The sequence below is a fragment of the Entelurus aequoreus genome, linkage group LG03 (genome assembly GCF_033978785.1).
Source record: "Entelurus aequoreus isolate RoL-2023_Sb linkage group LG03, RoL_Eaeq_v1.1, whole genome shotgun sequence".
NCBI classification, from domain to species: domain Eukaryota; kingdom Metazoa; phylum Chordata; class Actinopteri; order Syngnathiformes; family Syngnathidae; genus Entelurus; species Entelurus aequoreus.
The window spans coordinates 115,001-140,038 of NC_084733.1; the positions used below are offsets into that span (position 1 = coordinate 115,001).

Consider the following 25,038-nt stretch of genomic DNA (forward strand, 5'->3'; position numbering starts at 1 on the left):
CGGTCTGCAGACACACCCGTGGAGTCCGCGGGTAATCCGCGGGTCGGGCGGATGAATGACGAAAAAAATAGATTTGAAATAGATTCGGGCGGATGGCGGTTGAAGCAATTTGGAAATAAATATACTGTACATAGTTAAATGTATATACTGTACATAGTTAAATGTATATACTGTACATAGTTAAATATATATACTGTACATAGTTAAATGTATATACTGTACATAGTTAAATATATATACTGTACATAGTTAAATATATATACTGTACATAGTTAAATGTATATACTGTACATAGTTAAATGTATATACTGTACATAGTTAAATGTATATACTGTACATAGTTAAATATATATACTGTACATAGTTAAATGTATATACTGTACATAGTTAAATGTATATACTGTACATAGTTAAATGTATCAAGAGAATCCTTCCTATGCGTCCCAGCAACAAGTGAGTGCTGCAAGTGTGCGCTCCTTCAGCACAGCAGGGTGCATTTTAGAGGCCAGGTGCTCTCACCTGCATGAATCCTGGCACTGTAGATGCCATTTTATTCCTGCATAGTGCTAACAACAAAAAGTAAGTAGACATACGGTTGGATATGTTAAAGGAATGAGTCTACGTTACCTAGGCTATAGCAAATAAGACCATGTCTAAACTATATTGAGTTGGTCAGCTGAATGATTGTGATGGTTACGAGTTGTTTGGCCGCACTACAATGCAAAGGAATTAAGGCAATTGCGTTGTTTATTGTGGCTTTTTTTCTATTGGAGATATACTAGTGTGTGTGTTGATTATTTGGCCTCACTTTCAAGTGAAGCACATCTCCCATTTCTACTGGAGATATACTAGTGTGTGTGTTGATTATTTGGCCTCGCTTTCAAGTGAAGCACATCTCCCATTTCTATTGGAGATATACTAGTGTGTGTGTTGATTATTTGGCCTCACTTTCAAGTGAAGCACATCTCCCATTGGCTACAATGTAAGGCCTGCTTTGTTTGTCTATTTTCATTATAATTCTATTATTATTATTTATTTCATTTATTTCTGTTTAAATAGGGATGACATACATATGTTCTTTAACCTCACTAATGCCTTGCATCATCTATATTAGATATATAACAACGGGCGGGTGTGGTTTTGATCAAATGTTGGTTCGGGTGGTGGATGACGACTTTTGTGATGCGGATGAAATAATTGCCTATCCGCACATCTCTAATAGGGACACTACACAACAACATAAAAACACAACAACATAAAAACACAACAACATAAAGACACAACAAACCAAAGACACAACAAAATATAGACATAACACAACATCATAAAGAATCAATAAAAACACAACACAACAAGCCAAAGACAACAAAATAAAGAGACAACACAACAAGCCAAAGACACAACAAAATAAATACACGATACAATAACACTAATACAAAATACAGCAACATGAAGGCACAACAGAATAAAATACACAACACAACAAGCCAAAGACACAACAACATAAAGACACAACACAACAAGCCAAAGACACAACAAAATAAAGACACAACATAACAACACCAGGACACAATCCGACAACGTAGACAACAGCATTAACACACAACACGTCATAAGGACAAAACACCACAACATAAAGACACAACAACATAAAAGACAACACAACAAGCTAAAGACACAACTCAACGCTAAAAAACAACACAACAACAAATAAAATAAACAAAATATGGCCGCCATCAAACAATTCAGCGACTAAGATGTTTTTTTGAAATATGTCATAGTTGATGTTGATGATGTGCTATAGCTATGCTACATGCTAGCATGTTTATGTTCTATATGTGCTATAGCTATGCTACATGCTAGCATGTTTATGTCCTATATGTGCTATAGCTATGCTACATGCTAGCATGTTTATGTTCTATATGGGCTATAGCTATGCTACATGCTAGCATGTTTATGTCCTATATGTGCTATAGCTATGCTACATGCTAGCATGTTTATGTTCTATATGTGCTATAGCTATGCTACATGCTAGCATGTTTATGTCCTATATGTGCTATAGCTATGCTACATGCTAGCATGTTTATGTTCTATATGTGCTATAGCTATGCTACATAGTCGCATGTTTATGTTCTATATGTGCTACAGCTATGCTACATGCTAGCATGTTTATGTTCTATATGTGCTATAGCTATGCTACATAGTTGCATGTTTATGTCCTATATGTGCTATAGCTATGCTACATGCTAGCATGTTTATGTACTATATGTGCTATAGCTATGCTATATAGTTGCATGTTTATGTTCTATATGTGCTATAGCTATGTTACATGCTAGCATGTGTATGTTCTATATGTGCTATAGCTATGCTACATAGTTGCATGTTTATGTCCTATATGTGCTATAGCTATGCTACATGCTAGCATGTTTATGTTCTATATGTGCTATAGCTATGCTACATAGTTGCATGTTTATGTCCTATATGTGATATAGCTATGCTACATGCTAGCATGTGTATGTTCTATATGTGCTATAGCTATGCTACATAGTTGCATGTTTATGTCCTATTTGTGCTATAGCTATGCTACATGCTAGCATGTTTATGTTCTATATGTGCTATAGCTATGCTACATAGTCGCATGTTTATGTTCTATATGTGCTATAGCTATGCTACATGCTAGCATGTTTATGTTCTATATGTGCTAAAGCTATGCTATATCAATCAATCAATCAATGTTTATTTATATAGCCCTAAATCACAAGTGTCTCAAAGGGCTGTACAAGCCACAACGACATCCTCGGTACAGAGCCCACATACGGGCAAGGAAAACTCACCCCAGTGGGACGTCAATGCGAATGACTATGAGAAACCTTGGAGAGGACCGCATATATAGTTGCATATGTTCTATATGTGCTATAGCTATGCTATATAGTTGCATATGTTCTATATGTGCTATAGCTATGCTACACACGTGTACTCGCCCATTCAGACACTAATGCTTGACTTTCTCTCTGGTGACTCACAGGTGGCGTTCCCTTGTCAGAGAAGCACAACACCCGGATGACAGTCGGGAGCGAGAGGCTGGACTTCCAGACGCAACATCAGGGCAGAGAGAGAAGGCCAGTGTGTTACACCTCTTGACACCCGGATGAGAGGTGGACTTCCAGAGGCGCAGAGAGAGAAGGCCAGTGTGCTACACCTCTTGACACCTACACCTCTTGACACCCGGATGACAGTCGGGAGCGAGAGGCTGGACTTCCAGAGGCGCAGAGAGAGAAGGCCAGTGTGCTACACCTCTTGACACCTACACCTCTTGACACCCGGATGAGAGGTGGACTTCCAGAGGCTCAGAGAGAGAAGGCCAGTGTGCTACACCTCTTGACACCTACACCTCTTGACACCCGGATGAGAGGTGGACTTCCAGAGGCGCAGAGAGAGAAGGCCAGTGTGCTACACCTCTTGACACCTACACCTCTTGACACCCGGATGAGAGGTGGACTTCCAGAGGCACAGAGAGAGAAGGCCAGTGTGCTACACCTCTTGACACCTACACCTCTTGACACCCGGATGAGAGGTGGACTTCCAGAGGCGCAGAGAGAGAAGGCCAGTGTGCCGTCTGTGTTGGAGTCAGCAAGTTCTACTCGGCTGCGAAGGGACCTTTTTTTTTTTTTTAAAGAACAAAGCGGTAGAGGAAAGAAAAGGATTTCTTCCAACGTCTCATTGTCCAAATGAGCCAAGTTTGGATCAATGCTGAAGCCTGGGTGGATTTGGATTCCACCCAAGAGGTTTTAGGGTGATTGCCCAGCTGGAGGGTCGTACTCATTAGTGGCTAAGGAGCAGCTGCCAGAAGGAGCCTGTGGAGTGGCAGGAAGAACCTTGCAGCTGTTAATAAGATTCTTCTTTTCACTGAATTCTTTTCTTTTGCAATGGGACTGATATTTTTTCATGGGTGCAAGCTTAGAATTATTCTCAGTTTGGAAATCGTTCAAGAGTCGAATGAGGAGAGACTTTTATCTGCAAGATGATTCGGTGTCAACACTTTTGAATCCCTTTTGCTACTTTTATTTTTCTGTTCTTTTGTTGTTGTTGTTGTTGTCTTCCTATGCCCTGACGGCTCAGTCGCCATGGCAGCAGCGTACCGTGTGGTGGTGAGCAGCGTGAGCTGCTATAACAGCGTAGTGGTGGACCGGCGCGCTCACTCCCACGCCGTGCACTATTGTTCAGGGCCGTGCGGGGCACTTTCCCGGGGCCTGGAATGCACCGTGGCCCACCACAGCACCTGCTCCGAGCTGCTCGTTTCACCTGACTCGTTGACCGGCTCGCCCATACACTCTCGGACCAGCCAGCAGCTCCCCGGCCATGGTAAAATAAACACTGCTATTGAGAGTAGTTTTAACTGCAGTGCTCTGGAGAGGGTAGGCAGCAGTGGAAATGTGTCCATAGGAGAGGACAGCAATGCGTGGCGAGGGAAGAAGATCCCCAGTGGTGGAGGATCTATGGGGAACCTGAGCTGCTACGGTAGCCTGAAGGACATCACTGAGGAGGCCATCAACCTGGCCAGTGGTAAGCTCAAAGAGTTTTCCTTTGACAAGCTCCGCCTCTCCTCCTCCAGCCAGGTCACCTTCCGAAAAGGCCGTAAGGTGCGACCCGACTCTTTGAGCCGTCGCTCCACCGATTTGGAGATCATCTACGGCCACTTTAGCTCCAATATCTCCAGTAACGGAACAAGCAACGGCACCGCTACTCCTAATGATGAGAACACGCCTCCACTGGTGCTTGGCAAGGTGGCAGGACTTGAGGAGACAAAGTTGAAAGGCTCCTTGTCAACTGTTACAAAATTAAATGGGTCAACAAGCATCAACAGCGGGTCACTTGACCAAACTGTGAACACCATGGCCTCTCTTTACCGTAACACCTTAGGAGAAGAGAATCTAATTGCCCGCCTGCTGGAGAAAACCTGGGCTGAGGCGGCTGCTAGTGGTGCAGGCGGGGAGGACATCCGGGCCTGCCTTGACATTTTGCTTAAATGCTCCGAAGACCTGAAGAAATGTACCGATATCATCAAGCAGTGCATTAGACGCAAAGCTGGCGGAGGGCCTCAGGATGGGGGAGCCAGTCCTGACAGTGTGTACCGGGCTTTGATGACTCGACTTAGTACGTATCTTAAGAGACTACCACTGGAGCTAGAAGGGTTTGGAGGCAGCGGGCAAGGTGGTCAGGGTGAGAGTACCACTGGAAGTGGGCACAGTGACCTGTTAGAACTGATGAACAATCTCCATGCCCTCCAGCAGGCACCTTTCTCGCCGATATTTGGCAATGAGCAACCTCCTCGTTATGAAGATGTTGTCCAGTCGCCTCCCATCCCAAAGACTCATCCTGCCACCTCTACTCCCTCATCTGTTTCATTATCCTCCCTTTCTCACAGCTCCCCATCCAAATCCTTGGCACTTACCAATGGACTTCAACATTCACATTCTTCACCGTCTATATCTCGTCATAGTCTGTCTCCCAATCCTGTCAAAAATTCTAATCCCTCTTTAACACACTCACCTTCCCGTCTTCGAATTTCCCCTACTCCGCCATACAGCCATACCCCTCCAGGATCTCCTATGGAGGCTCTGTACATTGAAGAGGAAGATGCAGATATGGGTAAGACTTCCGAACAAATGTCTCCACAGACCATCTTAAGTAAACCTGTGCATCCGTCACAACTAGATTTATCCAACCCTGCAAGGCCTGCTTCGTCCAAAGCTGCAGCACATAGAAACGATGACATCGACAAGCTCCTCATGGATCTGGAGAATCTTTCTCAGAGCATGAGCAACCCCAGAAACTCAGAACCTCCTCTTCCAGTCAAAACTAGAAAGCGAGGCCAGGGCATGGTGTCCACCGAAGCTCCAATTCAGCCTAAAATGCCCCAGTACCAAGTCAAAACCCCTGGTAGCAACCTAGTCGCGAATAGCAGCAGCCTCAAAGCCCCTCAAGTAGATGACACTCCGACAGGTGAGGAAGGAGAGCAGGATGGGGCGCTGCTGCTGAGAATCCTGGAGAGCATTGAGAGTTTTGCCCAGGAGCTCGTGGATTCCGGGGCAGGGAGCACAGGAAGTGCTGAGAGGAACAGTGGAAAGGAACGAGAGGTGATGAGGCTCCTGCAAGATACACTGGCTACCACTGGAAGGGCCGACACCCCAGTGGAGACCACAGAGGTCCAAACTACTCCCACTAACAATCACGTAGAAACAGTTCCAGCCATACCGCCCAAACTCTCTGTACGCACACCTACGCCAACTCTTAAAACTGAAGAGGTATGCACTGCTTCAATGGCACTTAAAACTACACCTGAGGCCGCATTCAATTCTGTGCCTGCACCTACACCTGCAACCCAGTCAGCTAATACAGTTTCAGAAGTCCCAATTGTGGATCCCAAACTTTTGCTTTCATCTGCGAACTCTCAATCCTCCATATCCTCAACACCTGACGCTGCATTTGAAGCTTTACTGACTGGTCACAGCCCACCTGGGATTGTTGGGCAAGAACCTGTGGACCTTCCAGTGCCGAGAGAGACTGCTTCAACCCTCCTCATCCAGCAGAGTCCTGAAGTGATCAGGGTATGTGACAGTCCTTTATTTACTTGACTTTAGTTATATGCTTGGATTTTAGTCTTCATGTTGCATTGATTCTTTTGAGCAAACTATCGTACACAAGGATAGGAGGCACTCTCTTGTATTTACCACCTAAGGTTGGAGTCACCAACCTGTCAATCTTTGGGACTTTACTGCTTGATCCCAAAAATATCCCTCCCCTTCTGGAGAGAGTGACCAACAGGCTTGCAAAAAGGCAAGCATTTTTGCATTTGAACCCCTGAACATGCCCGTGTAACCCGCGTGGTTCAGTCCCTGCTTTTCTGTTCCGACCTGGACTCGAACCTGGTTTGTCCGGCATGAGAGACAAGCGTGCCAGCTACCGAGCTAAAAGCCAGGTTGTTCCACCCGATAGCCAGCACTGCTCCTGAGGTTGTCAGGGAATGAGGTTTACCAATGTACACATGGCCCAGCCACACTGGCTTACCTGTGTTACACCCGCACACCTTGCAGTTCTCTGGGTATGCATCCCAGGGACCAAATGTGTATGACTTTTTAAACAAAGTGTTAGACGTACAGTATACAGTTGGCACAGGGGTAGATTTGGCGAGGTTCATACCTGGCACCAGGGATCTTGGCCTGGAAAAGGTTGGTGAACACTGACATAAGAGGACTATTTGACAAACACAAAATGTTTGTGTGACTGACAGAAAATAGGCTTTTTTTTTTTTTTTCATCAATTCATTTTGAACACAACAAACCAAAAATACCCTCCATCTACACAATTTACAAAAGCCAAAATCAGTGAAGTTGGTACGTTGTGTAAATGGTAAATAAAAGCAGAATATAATGATTTGCTAATCATTTTCAACCTTTATTCAATTGAATGCACTAAAAGACAAGATACTTCATGTTGAAACTGGGAAACTTTTTTTTTTTTGTGCAAATAAACTTAGAATTTAATGGCAGCAACACATTGCAAAAAAGTTGGCACAGAAGTGTTTCTGGGTGTTGTTGATAAACGGTTTTCGCCTTGCATAGCAGAGTTTTAACTTGCACTTACAGATGTAGCGACCAACTGTAGTTACTGACAGTGGTTTTCTGAAGTGTTCCAGAGCCCTTGTGGTGATATCCTTTACACCACCTGAGGGATCCAAGGTCACGGGCATTGAATGTTGGTTTTCAGCCTTGCCGCTTACATGCAGTGATTTCTCCAGATCCTCTCAACCTTTTGATGATATTACGGAGCGTAGATGGTGAAATCCCTACATTGAGAAATGTTGTTGTTCAACAATTAGCTCAGGCATTTGTTGACAAAGTGGTGACCCTTGACCTGTGACCCTTGACCTGTGACCCTCGCCCCGTCCTTGTTTGTGAAGGACTGAGCATTTCATGGAAGCTGCTTTTATAGCCAATCATGGCACCCACCTGTTCCCAATTAGCCTGTTCACCTGTGGAATGTTCCAAATAAGTGCATTCCTCAACTTTCTCACTCTTTTTTGCCACTTGTGCCAGCTTTTTTGAAACATGTTGCAGGCATCAACTTCCAAATGAGCTAATATTTGCCAAAAATAAGCAAGTTTCTCAGTGTGAACATGAAATATCTTGTCTTTGCAGTCTATTCAATTGAATATAAGTTGAACATGATTTGTTGTATTCTCTTTTTATTTACAATTTACACAACGTGACAACTTCACTGCTTTTGGCTTTTGTAAAAAATTCCACATATTCATTACAAAATACTTTATCTCCAGAAAAACGATAGTAATATTGAAAGAAAATGAAAAACAAACATGATGTGTGTCTAAAAATGAGCAGGAAGAAGCAAACACTAATAATGTCCTGCCCTTTCACTCAGATCTAATCATCGGATTCTTAATCATCAATATTGTATTGATAATCACATGATACTTGACATTATTAAGTATATTAACAGTTTATACAGTATATAATTATGTCCACAATAATAACCACACTCATTCCATCAAATGTAAAATAGGCTTTATAAAATCAACTTGAAATAGAAAGTTAAATAGATTATTAGATGGACTTTATAACCAGCACATCTACGTGTTTATTAGTCTCAGTGCTCTTTTTTTGTAATGCAGGGGCGTCCAACTCATTTTCATTGAGGGCCACATCGCAGTAATGGCTGCTTTCAGAGGGCCGCTATTTTCAAATTAATTTACATTATAACCTGTGATTAATCATGATTAATCGAAATGCATATGCATTTGATTATTTGATTTTTTTTATGTATATCTTTCTTTAAAATCATAAATTAAGGTGACAAGCAGATATTTAACTATTTGTTTTTATCTCACAAAAATTGTTTTGCAATACAGTATATAATAATATAATTGGCATGATCAGGTAATAAAAGTTTAAAATATGCATTTTTTTTCTGTCAAAGTTGAAAAAACGAATGCATTTAGTAATACAAAAATTAATAAAAAGTATTTTATTGAAACCCATTTTTTCCAGGCTTTCGCGGGCCATATAGAATGATGTGGCGGGCCAGAACTGGCCCCCGGGCCTTGAGTTTGACACCTGTGTTATAACTTTTGTAAGGTGCTCCTGCACACCCGGCCTTCCACACGCCAATAATAATAATAGTGTACAATATGGAGTATGCAAGGTTTTATGGTTAAGGATGTGTTTTGTTTTTCCTGAGATTCCAATAGTTAAGATGTTGAATATCAGATAGTTGATAGTTAAGATGTTGAATATCAGATAGTTGATAGTTAAGATGTTGATAGTTAAGATGTTGAATATCAGATAGTTGCTAGTTAAGATGTTGAATATCAGATAGTTGATAGTTAAGATGTTGATAGTTAAGATGTTGAATATCAGATAGTTGCTAGTTAAGATGTTGAATATCAGATAGTTGCTAGTTAAGATGTTGAATATCAGATAGTTGATAGTTAAGATGTTGATAGTTAAGATGTTGAATATCAGATAGTTGATAGTTAAGATGTTGATAGTTAAGATGTTGAATATCAGATAGTTGATAGTTAAGATGTTGATAGTTAAGATGTTGAATATCAGATAGTTGATAGTTAAGATGTTGATAGTTAAGATGTTGAATATCAGATAGTTTCTAGCACAGCTTGTGGTCTAATACTACTTCCAAATGTTCTTTCATCTCTGTTATCAGTTCCCAAATTGACATTGATTAGTACCTTCCGATTTCCAAACAACATGAATTTAGTTTTCTCCAAGTTAGTTTTTGTCATACCAACTTTTTTATGTATTTATATGTTTTGTTATTACTTCCAAGAGCAGCTGCACGTCCCTCTCATTACAGAAAGTATTGGTGTCATCAGCAAAAACCACAAACTTCAAAGTATTTGATACCTTCTATCTACTGTACATGTCATTGATGTACATAAGGAATTGTAGGGGACTCGATACGGACTGGTGTGGGACACCACATGTAATACATAAGTTTCCTATTTGTACAAAATGGTTTCTAAATGTGATATTACCTTGCAAACACAATCAGTTTTGTTGTTGTTTTAAAGGAACAAATAATAATAAGTGATGGTAGATGATGATAAATAGGTACATTTATAAGCTCGTTCAAAACGTGTTATTTTCTGCAAGTAAAGTATACTATTGTTAGTTTACTAGTACCCAGAACATTGCAACCCGGCCCTGAATTCCACATTGGAGAAACTGATCCTTCCTCCAGTTCCCATCTGTTCACACAGTGGAAGGAACCACATAGTCAAAAGCACACAGTGGAAGGAACCACACAGTGGAAGGAACCACATAGCACACAGTGGAAGGAACCACATTGCACACAGTGGAAGGAACCACACAGTGGAAGGAACCACATAGTCAAAAGCACACAGTGGAAGGAACCACATAGCACACAGTGGAAGGAACCACACAGTGGAAGGAACCACATAGCACACAGTGGAAGGAACCACATAGCACACAGTGGAAGGAACCACACAGTGGAAGGAACCACATAGCACACAGTGGAAGGAACCACACAGTGGAAGGAACCACATAGTCAAAAGCACACAGTGGAAGGAACCACATAGCACACAGTGGAAGGAACCACACAGTGGAAGGAACCACATAGCACACAGTGGAAGGAACCACATAGTCAAAAGCACATCATACAGGCCAAATCAAGACCAGTACTTTCAGGTATTCAGTCAAGAACTAAGACCAAGACATGCCCGATATGATGAACACACATTTCAGCAGCCATTTTCATCTCACTATATATTAGCAAGAGATGATACAATACAAATGAAACTTTACTTTAGAGTAGTCTGTGTACAGCTTGTAATGATTCACTGAAATCTACCAAAAAAAATACACTCAACATTATTGTGTACATTTCTGGCAACATTAGTGATAATTGTTGTTACACACAAAAAAATGCTGGGTTATTTTGATAATCCAATTCATGAGTTGCGAGTGTTGGGTTAAATTTTGGAGTTATTTTTATGACAAGCAATCCTTTTTTTGGGGGTTATGAGGGTATTATTTTAAGTACATTTCTGGGTTTTCAAAACTATGAACCATTTTTGGGTTGTTTTTCAATGAGTAATGCATTTTTGGGTAAAAGGCTTTTCTTTTTAATTAAAAAGGTACTTTTTTCTTGAAGGGAATTTTATTAAGGATTAATCTCATGAACATGATTTACAATCACACATCTTTTGTACAATAAAATATGTGAGCATGCTGTATAGAACTACAATGACCATAGGCAATTCTTGTAAAAAAAAAATGTCACTCATATCTTGCTTTTGAGTATATTTTAATGGAATAACAATCATTTTGATCAGTAGTTGGAAAGGAGTAGGACAAACCAGCAGTCAAATGTATCATTGTTAACCAACTATTGGGTCAAGGAGCGCTAAACTGCGCAACCCAATAGTTGGTTTGGGAATAATCTCACATTGTAGTGAGCATAACTCAGATTTTGTGTGAAATAAATTCACACACAAAAATGTTGGGTTAATAAATAACCCAATTTCAACCCAACAGCTGGTTCAGAAAAGGACAAACTCCTTATTTGAGTTATTTCAACTCAACATTTTGGGTACAGTTTTTCAGCCCAACTTTTGCGTTGAATTATTTAACCAAAAAGTTGAGTTATGACAACTTAATGTTGGGTTATGCCCAACCAAACTGTTGGGTTGAATTATTTAACCCAAAAGCTGAGTTATGCTAACTCAATGTTGGTTGATTCATAACCCAACTATTGGGTACAATTTTATTTCACACAAAAGCTGCTCACTACAATGTTGGGTTATTCCCAAGCCAACTATTGCTTTGGGCAGTCTAGCGCTCCTTGACCCAATAGTTGGTTAAAAATGATACATTTTACTGCTGGTTTGTCCTACTCCTTCTCAAATACTGATCCAAAGGATTTTTATACCATTAAAATATACTCAAAAGCAAAAGATGAGTGACATTTTTTTTACAAGAATTGCCGTGTGTGGTCATAGGTCTACTACTACTACTACTATTTTACTACGTGGATCCTTCTCCTAGGATGCAGACGGGACTCCGGAGGCAAGGTGCAGGCAAGGAAATGATTTATTACCCATAAATCATGCGGGATACAAACAAAAGAGCACCAGTGTGCCGATAGCACGGGAAGCTAACGGAATAGCGAACGAGAATAGCTTAGCATGTAAACAGGCAAAGAAAAAGGCGAAGGAATCAAATTAGTAGCCGTCGTAACTGTTGCGGGGAATAAAATAAGTAAGCCAAACCGAGTGTGGAGAAAAGCAGGGAATAAGTAGCTCTATGATTAGTGCCTAGGAGCAGGTGAGCGTCCCAAACACTAATCAGAGGCAGGTGAAAACAATCTGCAGTCATGGCAACTAAAACACAAACCCAGGGGTGCTCAAAACAGGAACTGAGGGAGTCCAAAAGTAAACAAACACTACAACACAATAATAGTTCTATACAGCATGCTCACATATTTCCACCTACAAAAGATGTGTGATTGTAAATTATGTTCATGATTGTAAATTATGTTCATGATTGTAAATTATGTTCATGATTGTAAATTATGTTCATGATTGTAAATTATGTTCATGAGATTAATCCTTCATACAATTCCCTTCAAGAAAAAAAGTACCTTTTTAATTTAAAAAAACAACTTTCTACCCAAAAATGCGTTACTCATTGGAAAACCAACCCAAAAATGGTTCATAGTTTTGGAATCCTAGAAATTGAGTTAAAATAAAACATTTATAAACCAAAAAATGGATTTCTCTTCATAAAAATAACTCCAAAATTGTACCCAACACTCGCAGCTCATAAATTGGATTATCAAAATAACCCAGCATTTATTTAGTGTGTAGCATCACAGTCTGAGGGCTGCATGAGTGCTGCCGGCATTCATTTATTTAGTGTGTAGCATCACAGTCTGAGGGCTGCATGAGTGCTGCCGGCATTCATTTATTTAGTGTGTAGCATCACAGTCTGAGGGCTGCATGAGTGCTGCCGGCATTCATTTATTTAGTGTGTAGCATCACAGTCTGAGGGCTGCATGAGTGCTGCCGGCATTCATTTATTTAGTGTGTAGCATCACAGTCTGAGGGCTGCATGAGTGCTGCCGGCATTCATTTATTTAGTGTGTAGCATCACAGTCTGAGGGCTGCATGAGTGCTGCCGGCATTCCTTTATTTAGTGTGTAGCATCACAGTCTGAGGGCTGCATGAGTGCTGCCGGCATTCATTTACTTAGTGTGTAGCATCACAGTCTGAGGGCTGCATGAGTGCTGCCGGCATTCATTTACTTAGTGTGTAGCATCACAGTCTGAGGGCTGCATGAGTGCTGCCGGCATTCCTTGAGAGAAAACATGTATTGTAAGGTGCTCATTTGTGCCATCTTCAGAATGAGGTGCTTGAGGTGTGAGACGCCTCGTGGGTGTTTGTTGAGTGGTGGGCCGACTTTGACCCAACGTTGCATCTCTGCTTGTGATCCCTTGCACTTTTATTTCGGGTGTGTTGAGTAAGCGTTGTTGCCGTGTGGACTGCCACCCAATAACAGCTGCTGATTGGCGGCCGGCAGCGGGGTGGCCAACACGGGGAGGGGGCGCGGCGTCTGTTGGCAGCGCCAGTGTAAACTGCATCGTTATTTCCTTACCCTTCTTCTGGCGCACCGAGGTGTGTGGGGACCTAAATCTGTCCCCCCCCCTCCCCTCCCCCCGTGTACTATGACATCCTGCTAACAGACTCGCTGTCGCCACGCTGCAAATGGACCTCTGTGTGTGTGTGTGTGTGTGTGTGTGTGTGTGTGTGTGTGTGTGTGTGTGTGTGTGTGTGTGTGTGTGTGTGGGGGGGGGGTGTGTGTTCTCATTAGGACTGTCAAAGTTAATTCATGCAATTAGTCAGCTAAAAAGATTACAATAATCAAGTATAAAACAAATGAATCCCTCACTTTATATTGTGTTGTTAGAATATTTTTTCCGGTTCCAATTCCACTTTTGATTCTGCTTAGCAATTCGGTAGTTTTTTGCTTGTCTTATTGATGAATATTTTGGGGGGGAAAAGACAAGAAAATGTTGTATTAGCATTAATTTAGTTTAGTTTGGAGTAGTGTTGTCTTGGAGTAGTGTTGTCTTGGAGTAGTGTTGTCTTGGAGTAGTGTTGTCTTGGAGTAGTGTTGTCTTGGAGTAGTGTTGTCTTGGAGTGGTGTTGTCTTGGAGTAGTGTTGTCTTGGAGTAGTGTTGTCTTGGAGTAGTGTTGTCTTGGAGTAGTGTTGTCTTGGAGTAGTGTTGTCTTGGAGTAGTGTTGTCTTGGAGTAGTGTTGTCTTGGAGTAGTGTTGTCTTGGAGTAGTGTTGTCTTGGAGTAGTGTTGTCTTGGAGTAGTGTTGTCTTGGAGTAGTGTTGTCTTGGAGTAGTGTTGTCTTGGAGTAGTGTTGTCTTGGAGTGGTGTTGTCTTGGAGTAGTGTTGTCTTGGAGTAGTGTTGTCTTGGAGTAGTGTTGTCTTGGAGTAGTGTTGTCTTGGACTAGTGTTGTCTTGGAGTGGTGTTGTCTTGGAGTAGTGTTGTCTTGGAGTAGTGTTGTCTTGGAGTAGTGTTGTCTTGATACCAATATGTCTTGGAGTAGTGTTGTCTTGGAGTAGTGTTGTCTTGATACCAATATGTCTTGGAGTAGTGTTGTCTTGGAGTAGTGTTGTCTTGATACCAATATTTTGGTGCCGATACCAAAATGCATTTCAATCCTTTTCGATACTTGTCTGAATAAAGGGGACCACAAAAAAAAAGTCATTATTGGCTTTATTTGAACAAAATAACCTTAGTGTACATGAAACATTTGTTTATTATTGCAAGTGAAGAACAATTTAGTCGTTAAATAAAATGTTGAACATACTAGACAACTTGTCTTTTAGTAGTAAGTAAACAAACAAAGACTCCTAATTATGCAGTAACATATTGTGTCATTTATACACCTATTATTTTGTACACATTATAAAGGACAAGCTGTAAAAATGGATCAATAATTGACTTGTTTATTTACTGTTAATATCTGCTTACTTTCTGTTTTAACATGTTCTATCTACACTTCTGTTATAATGTAGGGCTGCAACAACTACTCGATTAAAATTGATGATTAAAATAGTTGGTGATTAATGTAGTCATCGATTCGTTGGATCTCTGCTGTATGCAGTTTGTTCTGTTTTTGGTTTTTTTAATAACATTTTTTTTGTTTTTTGTTTTTTCAATAAGCCTTTATTTATAAACTGCAACATTTACAAACAGCTGAGAAACAATAATCCAAATAAGTATGGTGCCAGTTTGCTGGTTTTTTCCCAATAAAATACTGGATAGGATAGAAATGTAGTTTGTCTCTTTTGTCCGATCATCAATCGATTAATCGAAGTAATAATCGACAGATTAATCGATTATCAAATGAATCGTTAGTTGCAGCCCTATTATAATGTAATGTAATCATCACTTATTCTTCTCTTCTTTGATACTTGACATTAGTTTTGGATGATACCACACATTTAGTTATGGATCCGATACCAAGTAATAATAATAAATAATAATGGATTAGATTTTATATCGCGCTTTTCTATTGTTAGATACTCAAAGCACTCCTAGAGAAGCAGGAAGCCATCATTCATTCACACCTGGTGGTGGTAAGCTACATTTGTAGCCACAGCTGCCCTGCGGTAGACTGACGGAAGCCAGGCTGCCAGTTTGCACCTCCGACCACCACCTGTCATTCATTCATCATTCATTCACCGGTGTGAGCGGCACCGGGGGTGAGGGTGAAGTGGGGGCAAACACTCCTCCTGGTGAGGAAGCTCTCACCAGGAGGAGTGTTTGCAGCTGAAAACAATCATAATTCATCTAAAACATTCAATAATTCATCAACATCATCATTGGTATTATTTCATTTACTATTGTCCAAAAATTCCATCCATCCATCCATTTTCTACTGCTTGTCCCTTTCGGGATCGCTGGGGGTCGCTGGAGCCTATCTCAGATAAATAAATAATGTAGATACGCGCCTGTACTTGGTATCATTACAGTGGATGTCAGGTGTAGATCCAACCATGGCATTTGTTGACATTGTGACGGTGGTGAGCTACTGTATCCTCCTACGGTGTGTAGTGAAACATGTTTAGCTATTCCTCGTCCTCCAGTGATAATGGTACTTGTGAGAAACTTACTTTATTTGTGGCCATGGAGACCAGGATTAGTGATTTAGAAGTAGCTAAAACACTGTGGATGGATGTTAGCCGCATGTGTTAAAGCATCTCTTCCTGAGGGTGTTTCAGTGTTAGAACTTCACCTTTAGCTTGACTTTTTACACCATTCTCCCTTTTTTGTCTACACACTGTGTCTGCTTGTAAGTACTCTGTGTGTGTGCGCTGCCCAACATGCTCCTCTGCTTTTCTGTCTACACACTGTGTCTGCTTGTAAGTACTCTGTGTGTGTGCGCTGCCATACATGCTCCTCTGCTTTTCTGTCTACACACTGTGTCTGCTTGTAAGTACTCTGTGTGTGTGCGCTGCCCAACATGCTCCTCTGCTTTTCTGTCTACACACTGTGTCTGCTTATAAGTACTCTGTGTGTGTGCGCTGCCCAACATGCTCCTCTGCTTTTCTGTCTACACACTGTGTCTGCTTGTAAGTACTCTGTGTGTGTGTGCTGCCCAACATGCTCCTCTGCTCGTAAAACCAGCAATGTCACCACGTGACAACGACGCGCCTGTAAAAAAAAATATTCAAAATGTTCAAACAGAGTATAGTAGCCTTTAGTAGCGTATACTAGTACTGGTATAGCGTACAACTCTAGTTTGGAGGTAAGATGGTCTGACAAAGCCTACAGTGAGATCTTAAGAGGCATACTTTTGAAAATAAATATAAGAAATAAATATTCTTCCGTAGAATTGAAGAAAATAAATGTGGAAACAGTGTTGGTCATCTTAGCCTCAAAAAGTCATTAGCTACACTTACAAATGACTCTTTAGAAGAGGAATGAGTTACTCAGCAAAGTAACACTGGCCTTATTTTTCATCTTCTTTAACATCTTTAACATCATATGTTTATATTCACGGATTTAAGGATAAAAACACGACATTTTGTATTTTACAACATTTGAGATTTGCATGTTCTCCCCGTGACTGCGTGGGTTCCCTCCGAGTTCTCCAGCGTCCGCCCACCTCCAAAGACATGCACCTGGGGATAGGCCCCTCCCACCTCCAAAGACATGCACCTGGGGATAGGCCCCTCCCACCTCCAAAGACATGCACCTGGGGATAGGCCCCTCCCACCTCCAAAGACATGCACCTGGGGATAGGCCCCTCCCACCTCCAAAGACATGCACCTGGGGATAGGCTCCTCCCACCTCCAAAGACATGCACCTGGGGATAGGCCCCTCCCACCTTCAAAGACATGCACCTGGGGATAGGCTCCTCCCACCTCCAAAGACATGCACCTGGGGATAGGCTCCTCCCACCTCCAAAGACATGCACCTGGGGATAGGCCCCTCCCACCTCCAAAGACATGCACCTGGGGATAGGCCCCTCCCACCTCCAAAGACATGCACCTGGGGATAGGCCCCTCCCACCTCCAAAGACATGCACCTGGGGATAGGTTGGTGCTAAATGGTCCCTAGTGTGTGAATGTGAGTGTGAATGTTGTCTGTCTATCTGTGTTGGCCGAATGAAACTGGGATAGGCTCCAGCACCCCCGTATATGCTGTACATACATACATTTTAATTTTTTTTTATTTTTGCTGCAGCTGCTACATATACTGTAATATTGTACATGGTAATTGGGATGTCATATATTGTATATATTATATACAAATATAATAATATATATCAATATATTTTATATACTGTCTATATAATATGTAAATATTACATATGTTATATTTTATATTGCTACTATGGTAAATTTTTAGTCTACTTTATACCTGCATTATCCTTTCCAGCCTTACCCTTTCCATCCTTTGAAACTGAGCTGTGTGGAACAATTTCCCTTGTAGATCAATAAAGCTTGTCTAAGTCTATATATGTTTATTTATTTATATATATATATATATATATATATATATATATATATATATATATATATATATATATATATATATATATATATATATACATATGTATATATGTGTGTGTGTGTGTATACAGTATATGTATGTGTATGTATATCTGTATATGTACAGTATATATGTGTATGTATATGTATGTGTATGTATACATATATGTATATATATGTATACATATGTATATATACATATATGTATACATATATGTATATATGTATATATGTATACAAATACATATATATATGTATACATATATGAATATATATGTATACAAATACATATATATATACACATGTATACATATGTATATATGTATACATATATGCATATATGTATGCATGTATACATATATGCATATATGTATACATATATGTATACATACATGCATATATGTATACATATATGTATGCATATATGTATACATATATGTATACATATATACATATATGCCTATATGTATACATATATGTATACATGTATACATATATGTATACATATATGCCTATATGTATACATATATGTATACATGTATACATATATGCATATATGTATACATATATGCATACATAGCTTCACACTGGAGTAAAAAAAAACTAATAGACGAGTGGCACATTTGTATATTTTCAGCATTGAGGGGTCTCAGCTGGCCATGATGTCATCATCATCATCATCATCGTGGCGAGGATGATTTGGTGTGTTTTATGGTTGACGTCAAAACTGACACTTAGCTGCAGCTGTCACATCACAGACATGGCGGCGTGATTTCAAGCCGAGTAGGAGGTCCTACTCAGCAGGGAAGCGGCGTCCAAATAAATCTGTGAGACCGACTTGGCTGCTATTTTATGTCGTGGCTGACAAACATGCTTTTATTGATTTGATTTATTGCTAGGAATGTGGGAGGAGGACTTGGACTCAAGTATTTGGAATAACGCCTTTAAGGTCTCCGCTGTGACCATGAACATGATAACACTATGGAACATGATAGATCAATTTTTCACAACATATTATGTTGTGTATACTGTATGTATGTGTATATGTTTATTGACAATAAATGCATCGAATATTGACGTTTACTAATCCATTCTATAATCGTCCATGTCCGAATTGCGATGCATCTAAAAATACATTATTTCACCCACCTCCAATACATATACAAAAACATACATATATATACTGTATACATATACAGTATTTATATATACTGTATATATACAGTATATATAGATATATATATACATATATGTATAGATATACATATATATGTGTATATATATACATGTAACTATGTATATGTATGTATGTATATATATATACATATATACATGTGTATATACACTAGCGTTCAAAAGTTTGGGGTGACATGTAAATGTCCTTATTTTTGAAGGAAAAGCACTGTACTTTTCAATGAAGATAACTTTAAACTAGTCTTAACTTTACAGAAATACACTCTATACATTGCTAATGTGGTAAATGACTATTCTAGCTGCAAATGTCTGCTTTTTGGTGCAATATCTACATAGGTGTATAGAGGCCCATTTCCAGCAACTATCACTCCAGTGTTCTAATGGTACAATGTGTTTGCTCATTGGCTCAGAAGGCTAATTGATGATTAGAAAACCCTTGTGCAATCATGTAAACACTTTAGCTCGTTACAGAAGCTACAAAACTGACCTTCCTTTGAGCAGATTGACTTTCTGGAGCATCACATTTGTGGGCTCAATTAAACGCTCAAAATGGCCAGAAAAAGAGAACTTTCATCTGAAACTCCACAGTCTATTCTTGTTCTTAGAAATGAAAGCTATTCCACTAAATTGTTTGGGTGACCCCAAACTTTTGAACGGTAGTGTATATATATATATATATATATATATATATATATATATATATTTATATATATATATATATATATATTTATATTTTATATATATATTTTATATTGCTGTATGTATACGTTTGACCCAGCTAGGGTTGCAAAATTCCGGGAATATTCAAAGTTGGAAACTTTCCATGGGAATTAATGGGATTATATGGGAAATGATTGGGAATAAACATTGAATGCAACATGCTAGATCTTGCAGCATGATTATTAGCTAAAACAACCTGATTTAATGCAAATTCAGTAGAATTTCAACCCTGCACTGTGCATTCCTCCATCACATGTGCAGTTAATTCCTCCATCATGCCCAGATAATTCCCAGCATGCAACACACTACAGCAGGGCTATTGAGGCCACACTAGTATTTGAGCCCAGGACTTCATCCAGTCAGGTAAGTGTTGATGGGCTAAATATATTTAATGTATGGTATTTACCGTATTTCCTTGAATTGGCGCAGGGAATATAGTATTCGCACGTCTAGAATTACTGCCGGGTCAAACTCGTTTCTCAAAATAATTAACGCATGTTTGGCCTTATCGCCGGTTTATTATTGAAGCCGGATCAAATTCGTTTCGCAAAATATTAATTTTATTATCGCATGTCTATAATTTTCACCGGGTCAAACTCGTTTCGCAAAATATTTAGCATATGGCTAGAACTTCCACCGGGTCAAATTCGTTACGTCACGAGTGACGCATCTGTCCTCCTTTTGAAAATGGAGGAAGCTGCTTTCAGTAGTTTACAATCGCACAAAGGAAAAAAGATAAAGAGCTTTTCAGTAGGATTTAAGGTCCAAGCTATTGAATACCGGTACAGTATGTTAAAGAGAACAGTAAGCAGCTATGTTTTATTAATATACCGTAGCTGCGTGTGTGAAATACTGTATAAGTCATTAAATGACTCCCGCCTCCTGGTGGTAGAGGGCGCTGCCGCGCTAGTGATCCTTCTTGCGACTTCCGGTACTGCAGAAGAAGTGAACACACGCAGCAAGAGATTTTTTTTCTTCCTTCTAACATGGAGAATTACATACCAGTATCTAATATAAAACAGTTTTCTAAACTGGACTTTCAATGGAAGCAGGAGGTAATAATTAAAGGAATATCTCCATCGAGACAGAGACTTTTAAAACGGAAAAAAGAAAATAATGAAGACTTCTATAAACAAGTTATCGATGCTTTTGGTCAGAAGGAGCTGCAAATGGACTCCATTTATAAGTACAGGTAAGACCATAATAACGTTTTTTTTTATTAAATGTGCTTTTCATGATGTTATGCTTACATCACACTCAAAGCGCACGACTAAATTTTATGGATTCCTTTTGGTAAACGCCGGAGTGAGAAGAGGTTTTAAAATAATTACCGCATGCACGGCCATCCCGCCGGTTTCCGGTAAACGCAGGAGTGACAGGAGGTTTTAAATTAATTAACGCCCCTGCGGCTATTCAAGGAAATACGGTAAGTGTAATAGAGGTGTAATTGCTTGTTACTGTATGACTGTAGACTACTCCAGCAGACTTCCACTCAAGCTAGCTAGCTGTTCCTGTACTTGTTCAATGATTTTGGGGCCAATATCTCTAGCTAGCTAGGTTTATGTACCACCACAGTCTCATAGTGAACCCAAAATATTTCTCCGTTAGCCGTGATGCTCATTTTCTCTATGTTAAATCCCATTCATTTATGCTAACAACGTTAGCGATCCGAATTGACCTTTTTTGTGATGTGTAAAGTTGAAGTAGCAAATAGTAAATGAAAAGGTGTAGTTTCCTCCGCCTTCTGTTCTGCTAGCCATTCTGTTGTCATACAAGAATGTAGCTTATAGTTGGATTTAGCATGTTCATTTATTCATCTAGCCTATTTCTATTCATTTGTCCATCAGTCAAATATTTTTAAAGACTACTCCAATTGTTTAGCTGACTATTTATATCTGTGTGTGGCATTGCATTAGACTTTTACAAGCTTCTCATCTTATTCTACACAATAAGATGGACGGTGTCCCACTTTGAATAATCTAAAAATGGTCACAATTTCCAAACTTCCGGAGCTTAACTTCCCGTGGTAAATTTCCGGAAAGTTTCCGGAAATTTACCGGTAACTTTCCACCCCTTTGCAACCCTAGACCCAGCAGAATATATAAATATATATATATATATATATATATATATATATATATATATATATATATATATATATATATATATATATATATATATATATATATATATATATATATATATATATATATATATATATATATATATATATATATATATATAATTATTTATAATTATAATGATAATTATAATTCATAATGAATAATTTCTACTTAATGGAAATGTATTTACTATGGTCAGGCGTGGAACCAGTTAACAGTGATAAAAGAGGGATTACTGTATTAAAAACATTATTTTTTGATTATTAAATATTTGTTTACGTTGCCAATTAATTGAATTGAAAATCATTGAGCAAAATGAAGTATATGGAAACATATGAATATAATATATGAATATGCATTAAACAAAAACAAACAGAATTATTTGTATTATTGTTAATGGCGGTAGCAGCATTATAAAATTGTGTTCATTTGGCTTTTAAGTAAACAAATAAAACAATTTTCATCATTGATATTATTGTCATCGCTGTGCAATGAGTTATTTATTAATGTTTTTATTCATATTATTTTTAAGTGAATTTATTCTATTGAAAAATTTCAACGAAAACAGTCAGGTAAATGCAAGTGATTAAAAATAACTTTATTTATTAAATACATTGTATTATTTAATACTAATTGTGTAACCTTTACAAAACTTAATATAAATTAACATGAATAGAAAATAACACATATATATTAATGAATTGCATTCAAACAAAAGTTGTTTTTTATCGTATATCCATATAGTTTGTATTAATTGATGTTATAAAACATGTATTATTATTATTATTTATATTAAATTGGATAATAATAAGAGGAAGTGGATCGAGAGTAAAGAGTGTGTAACCAATCTGTGGTTATTTCATTATGAAGTATAACAATTATAGATAACAAATATACAATTATTATACAATAAGTATAGTAGTAACGACACTAATGATAATAAGAACGGTCCGCTATAGATTTTGGTTCTAAAAAAAAAAGTTTGTAAGGAGAGCAGGGGGATTTCCATCACTTGTTTTTACTTCAACCTTAGAGGATGACATCATTGCTGCAGGAAATGACATCACTGCTCAAACATCAGCCAAGTTGTTTAAAGACGGCAACATCCTCTCGCTAGCATGATGTCTGAATGCAACACATACTCTTTATTGTTATCGCTATTAGCAGTATCAGTGTATTATTACATCATTATTAGCAGTATCAGTGTATTATTACATCATTATTAGCAGTATCCGTCTATTATTACATCATTATTAGCAGTATCAGTGTATTATTACATCATTATTAGCAGTATCAGTGTATTATTACATCATTATTAGCAGTATCAGTGTATTATTACATCATTATTAGCAGTATCAGTGTATTATTACATCATTTAAAGTAAAAAGTCAACCTGGATCAAGTTAAGAGGAGAGCAACTTAGTCGTTAGGAAGACACAAAGTTGGTAATTGCGTCATCAGACTGCTGATTTAATTGTGTAATTGGGAACTTGAACCATGGCACTGACCCATTTTGACACCCTTGTTGTCTGTGGCACAGAATAAATACACAAAGATTGCAAATAAAATGTTAGCATTAGCCTATTGGCTAAATTAAGTCTGGTTATGAGTCGCACAAAAACACAATCACTGTGTGCAAAGTTACACAAAACTTTGTCGTTTGTCTTAAAAGTTTACATGCATTTTCTAGCCTTTATATTCAACTACTAAAGGGAGGTTAACTTCTTTTTACACTTGTATGACAGTTATAAATGTTAATATTAGTGTCCTGATACAACTTTTTCACTTCTGATATTGGAGCCTTGAGTATTAGCCGATACCGATACTGACCTAATAAGATATCAGCAGGAATTAGACATAACGTATTTTCCGGACTTTAAGGCGCACTTCAATTCTTTTTTTTCCCCTAAAAACTAGACAGTGCGCCTTATAACCCGCTGTGCCTAATGTACAGAATAATTCTGGTTGTGCTTACCGACCTCGAAGCAATTTTATTTGGTATATGGTGTAATGATAAGTGTGACCAGTAGATGGCAGTCAAACATAAGAGACACGTGTAGACTGCAATATGACTCAAGTAAACAACAGCAACATTTGATATGTTCCATTGAAAATATAGAACATTACACATCAAAAATGTATGAAAATGTTTTAGTATGACTTTGGTAAGTTATGAAGCCACACCACTTGATGGATTGTACTGTGCTTCAACATAGGAGTATTATTATGTTGTGTGTATAAGGTAAGCTATGAAGCCACACCACTTGATGGATTGTACTGTGCTTCAACATAGGAGTATTATTATGCTGTGTTTATAAGGTAAGCTATGAAGCCACACCACTTGATGGATTGTACTGTGCTTCAACATAGGAGTATTATTATGCTGTGTTTATAAGGTAAGCTATGAAGCCACACCACTTGATGGATTGTACTGTGCTTCAACATAGGAGTATTATTATGCTGTGTTTATAAGGTAAGCTATGAAGCCACACCACTTGATGGATTGTACTGTGCTTCAACATAGGAGTATTATTATGCTGTGTTTATAAGGTAAGCTATGAAGCCACACCACTTGATGGATTGTACTGTGCTTCAACATAGGAGTATTATTATGCTGTGTGTATAAGGTAAGCTATGAAGCCACACCACTTGATGGATTGTACTGTGCTTCAACATAGGAGTATTATTATGCTGTGTGTATAAGGTAAGACATATTATCTGGCCTTTTGTTTGGCAATATTATGCAAAAGCAACTTTTCTTACCTTCTGGTACCTGCTGATCTGTATTTGGGATCTGCATAAGTCCTGAAAAATTGTGCGTGTCCGCCTTTGTAGTCTGTGCCGACACCGTAGTGGATAATCTTCTTCTT

The 25,038-nt window shown here is 38.8% G+C and overlaps 1 protein-coding gene across 4 annotated transcripts in view; it reads left to right on the plus strand.

The window, feature by feature from the left end:
- Window positions 1-25,038, plus strand: part of LOC133645998 (serine/threonine-protein phosphatase 2A regulatory subunit B'' subunit alpha-like) — a 137,931-nt gene that overhangs the window by 68,500 nt on the left and 44,393 nt on the right. For all 4 annotated transcript variants that reach the window (XM_062040924.1, XM_062040925.1, XM_062040922.1 and 1 more), the window contains exon 2: window positions 3,026-6,608. In XM_062040924.1, the coding sequence (XP_061896908.1) occupies window positions 4,125-6,608 (2,484 nt within the window). In that variant the 5' untranslated portion in view covers window positions 3,026-4,124. The remainder of the gene's footprint in view (window positions 1-3,025; window positions 6,609-25,038) is intronic.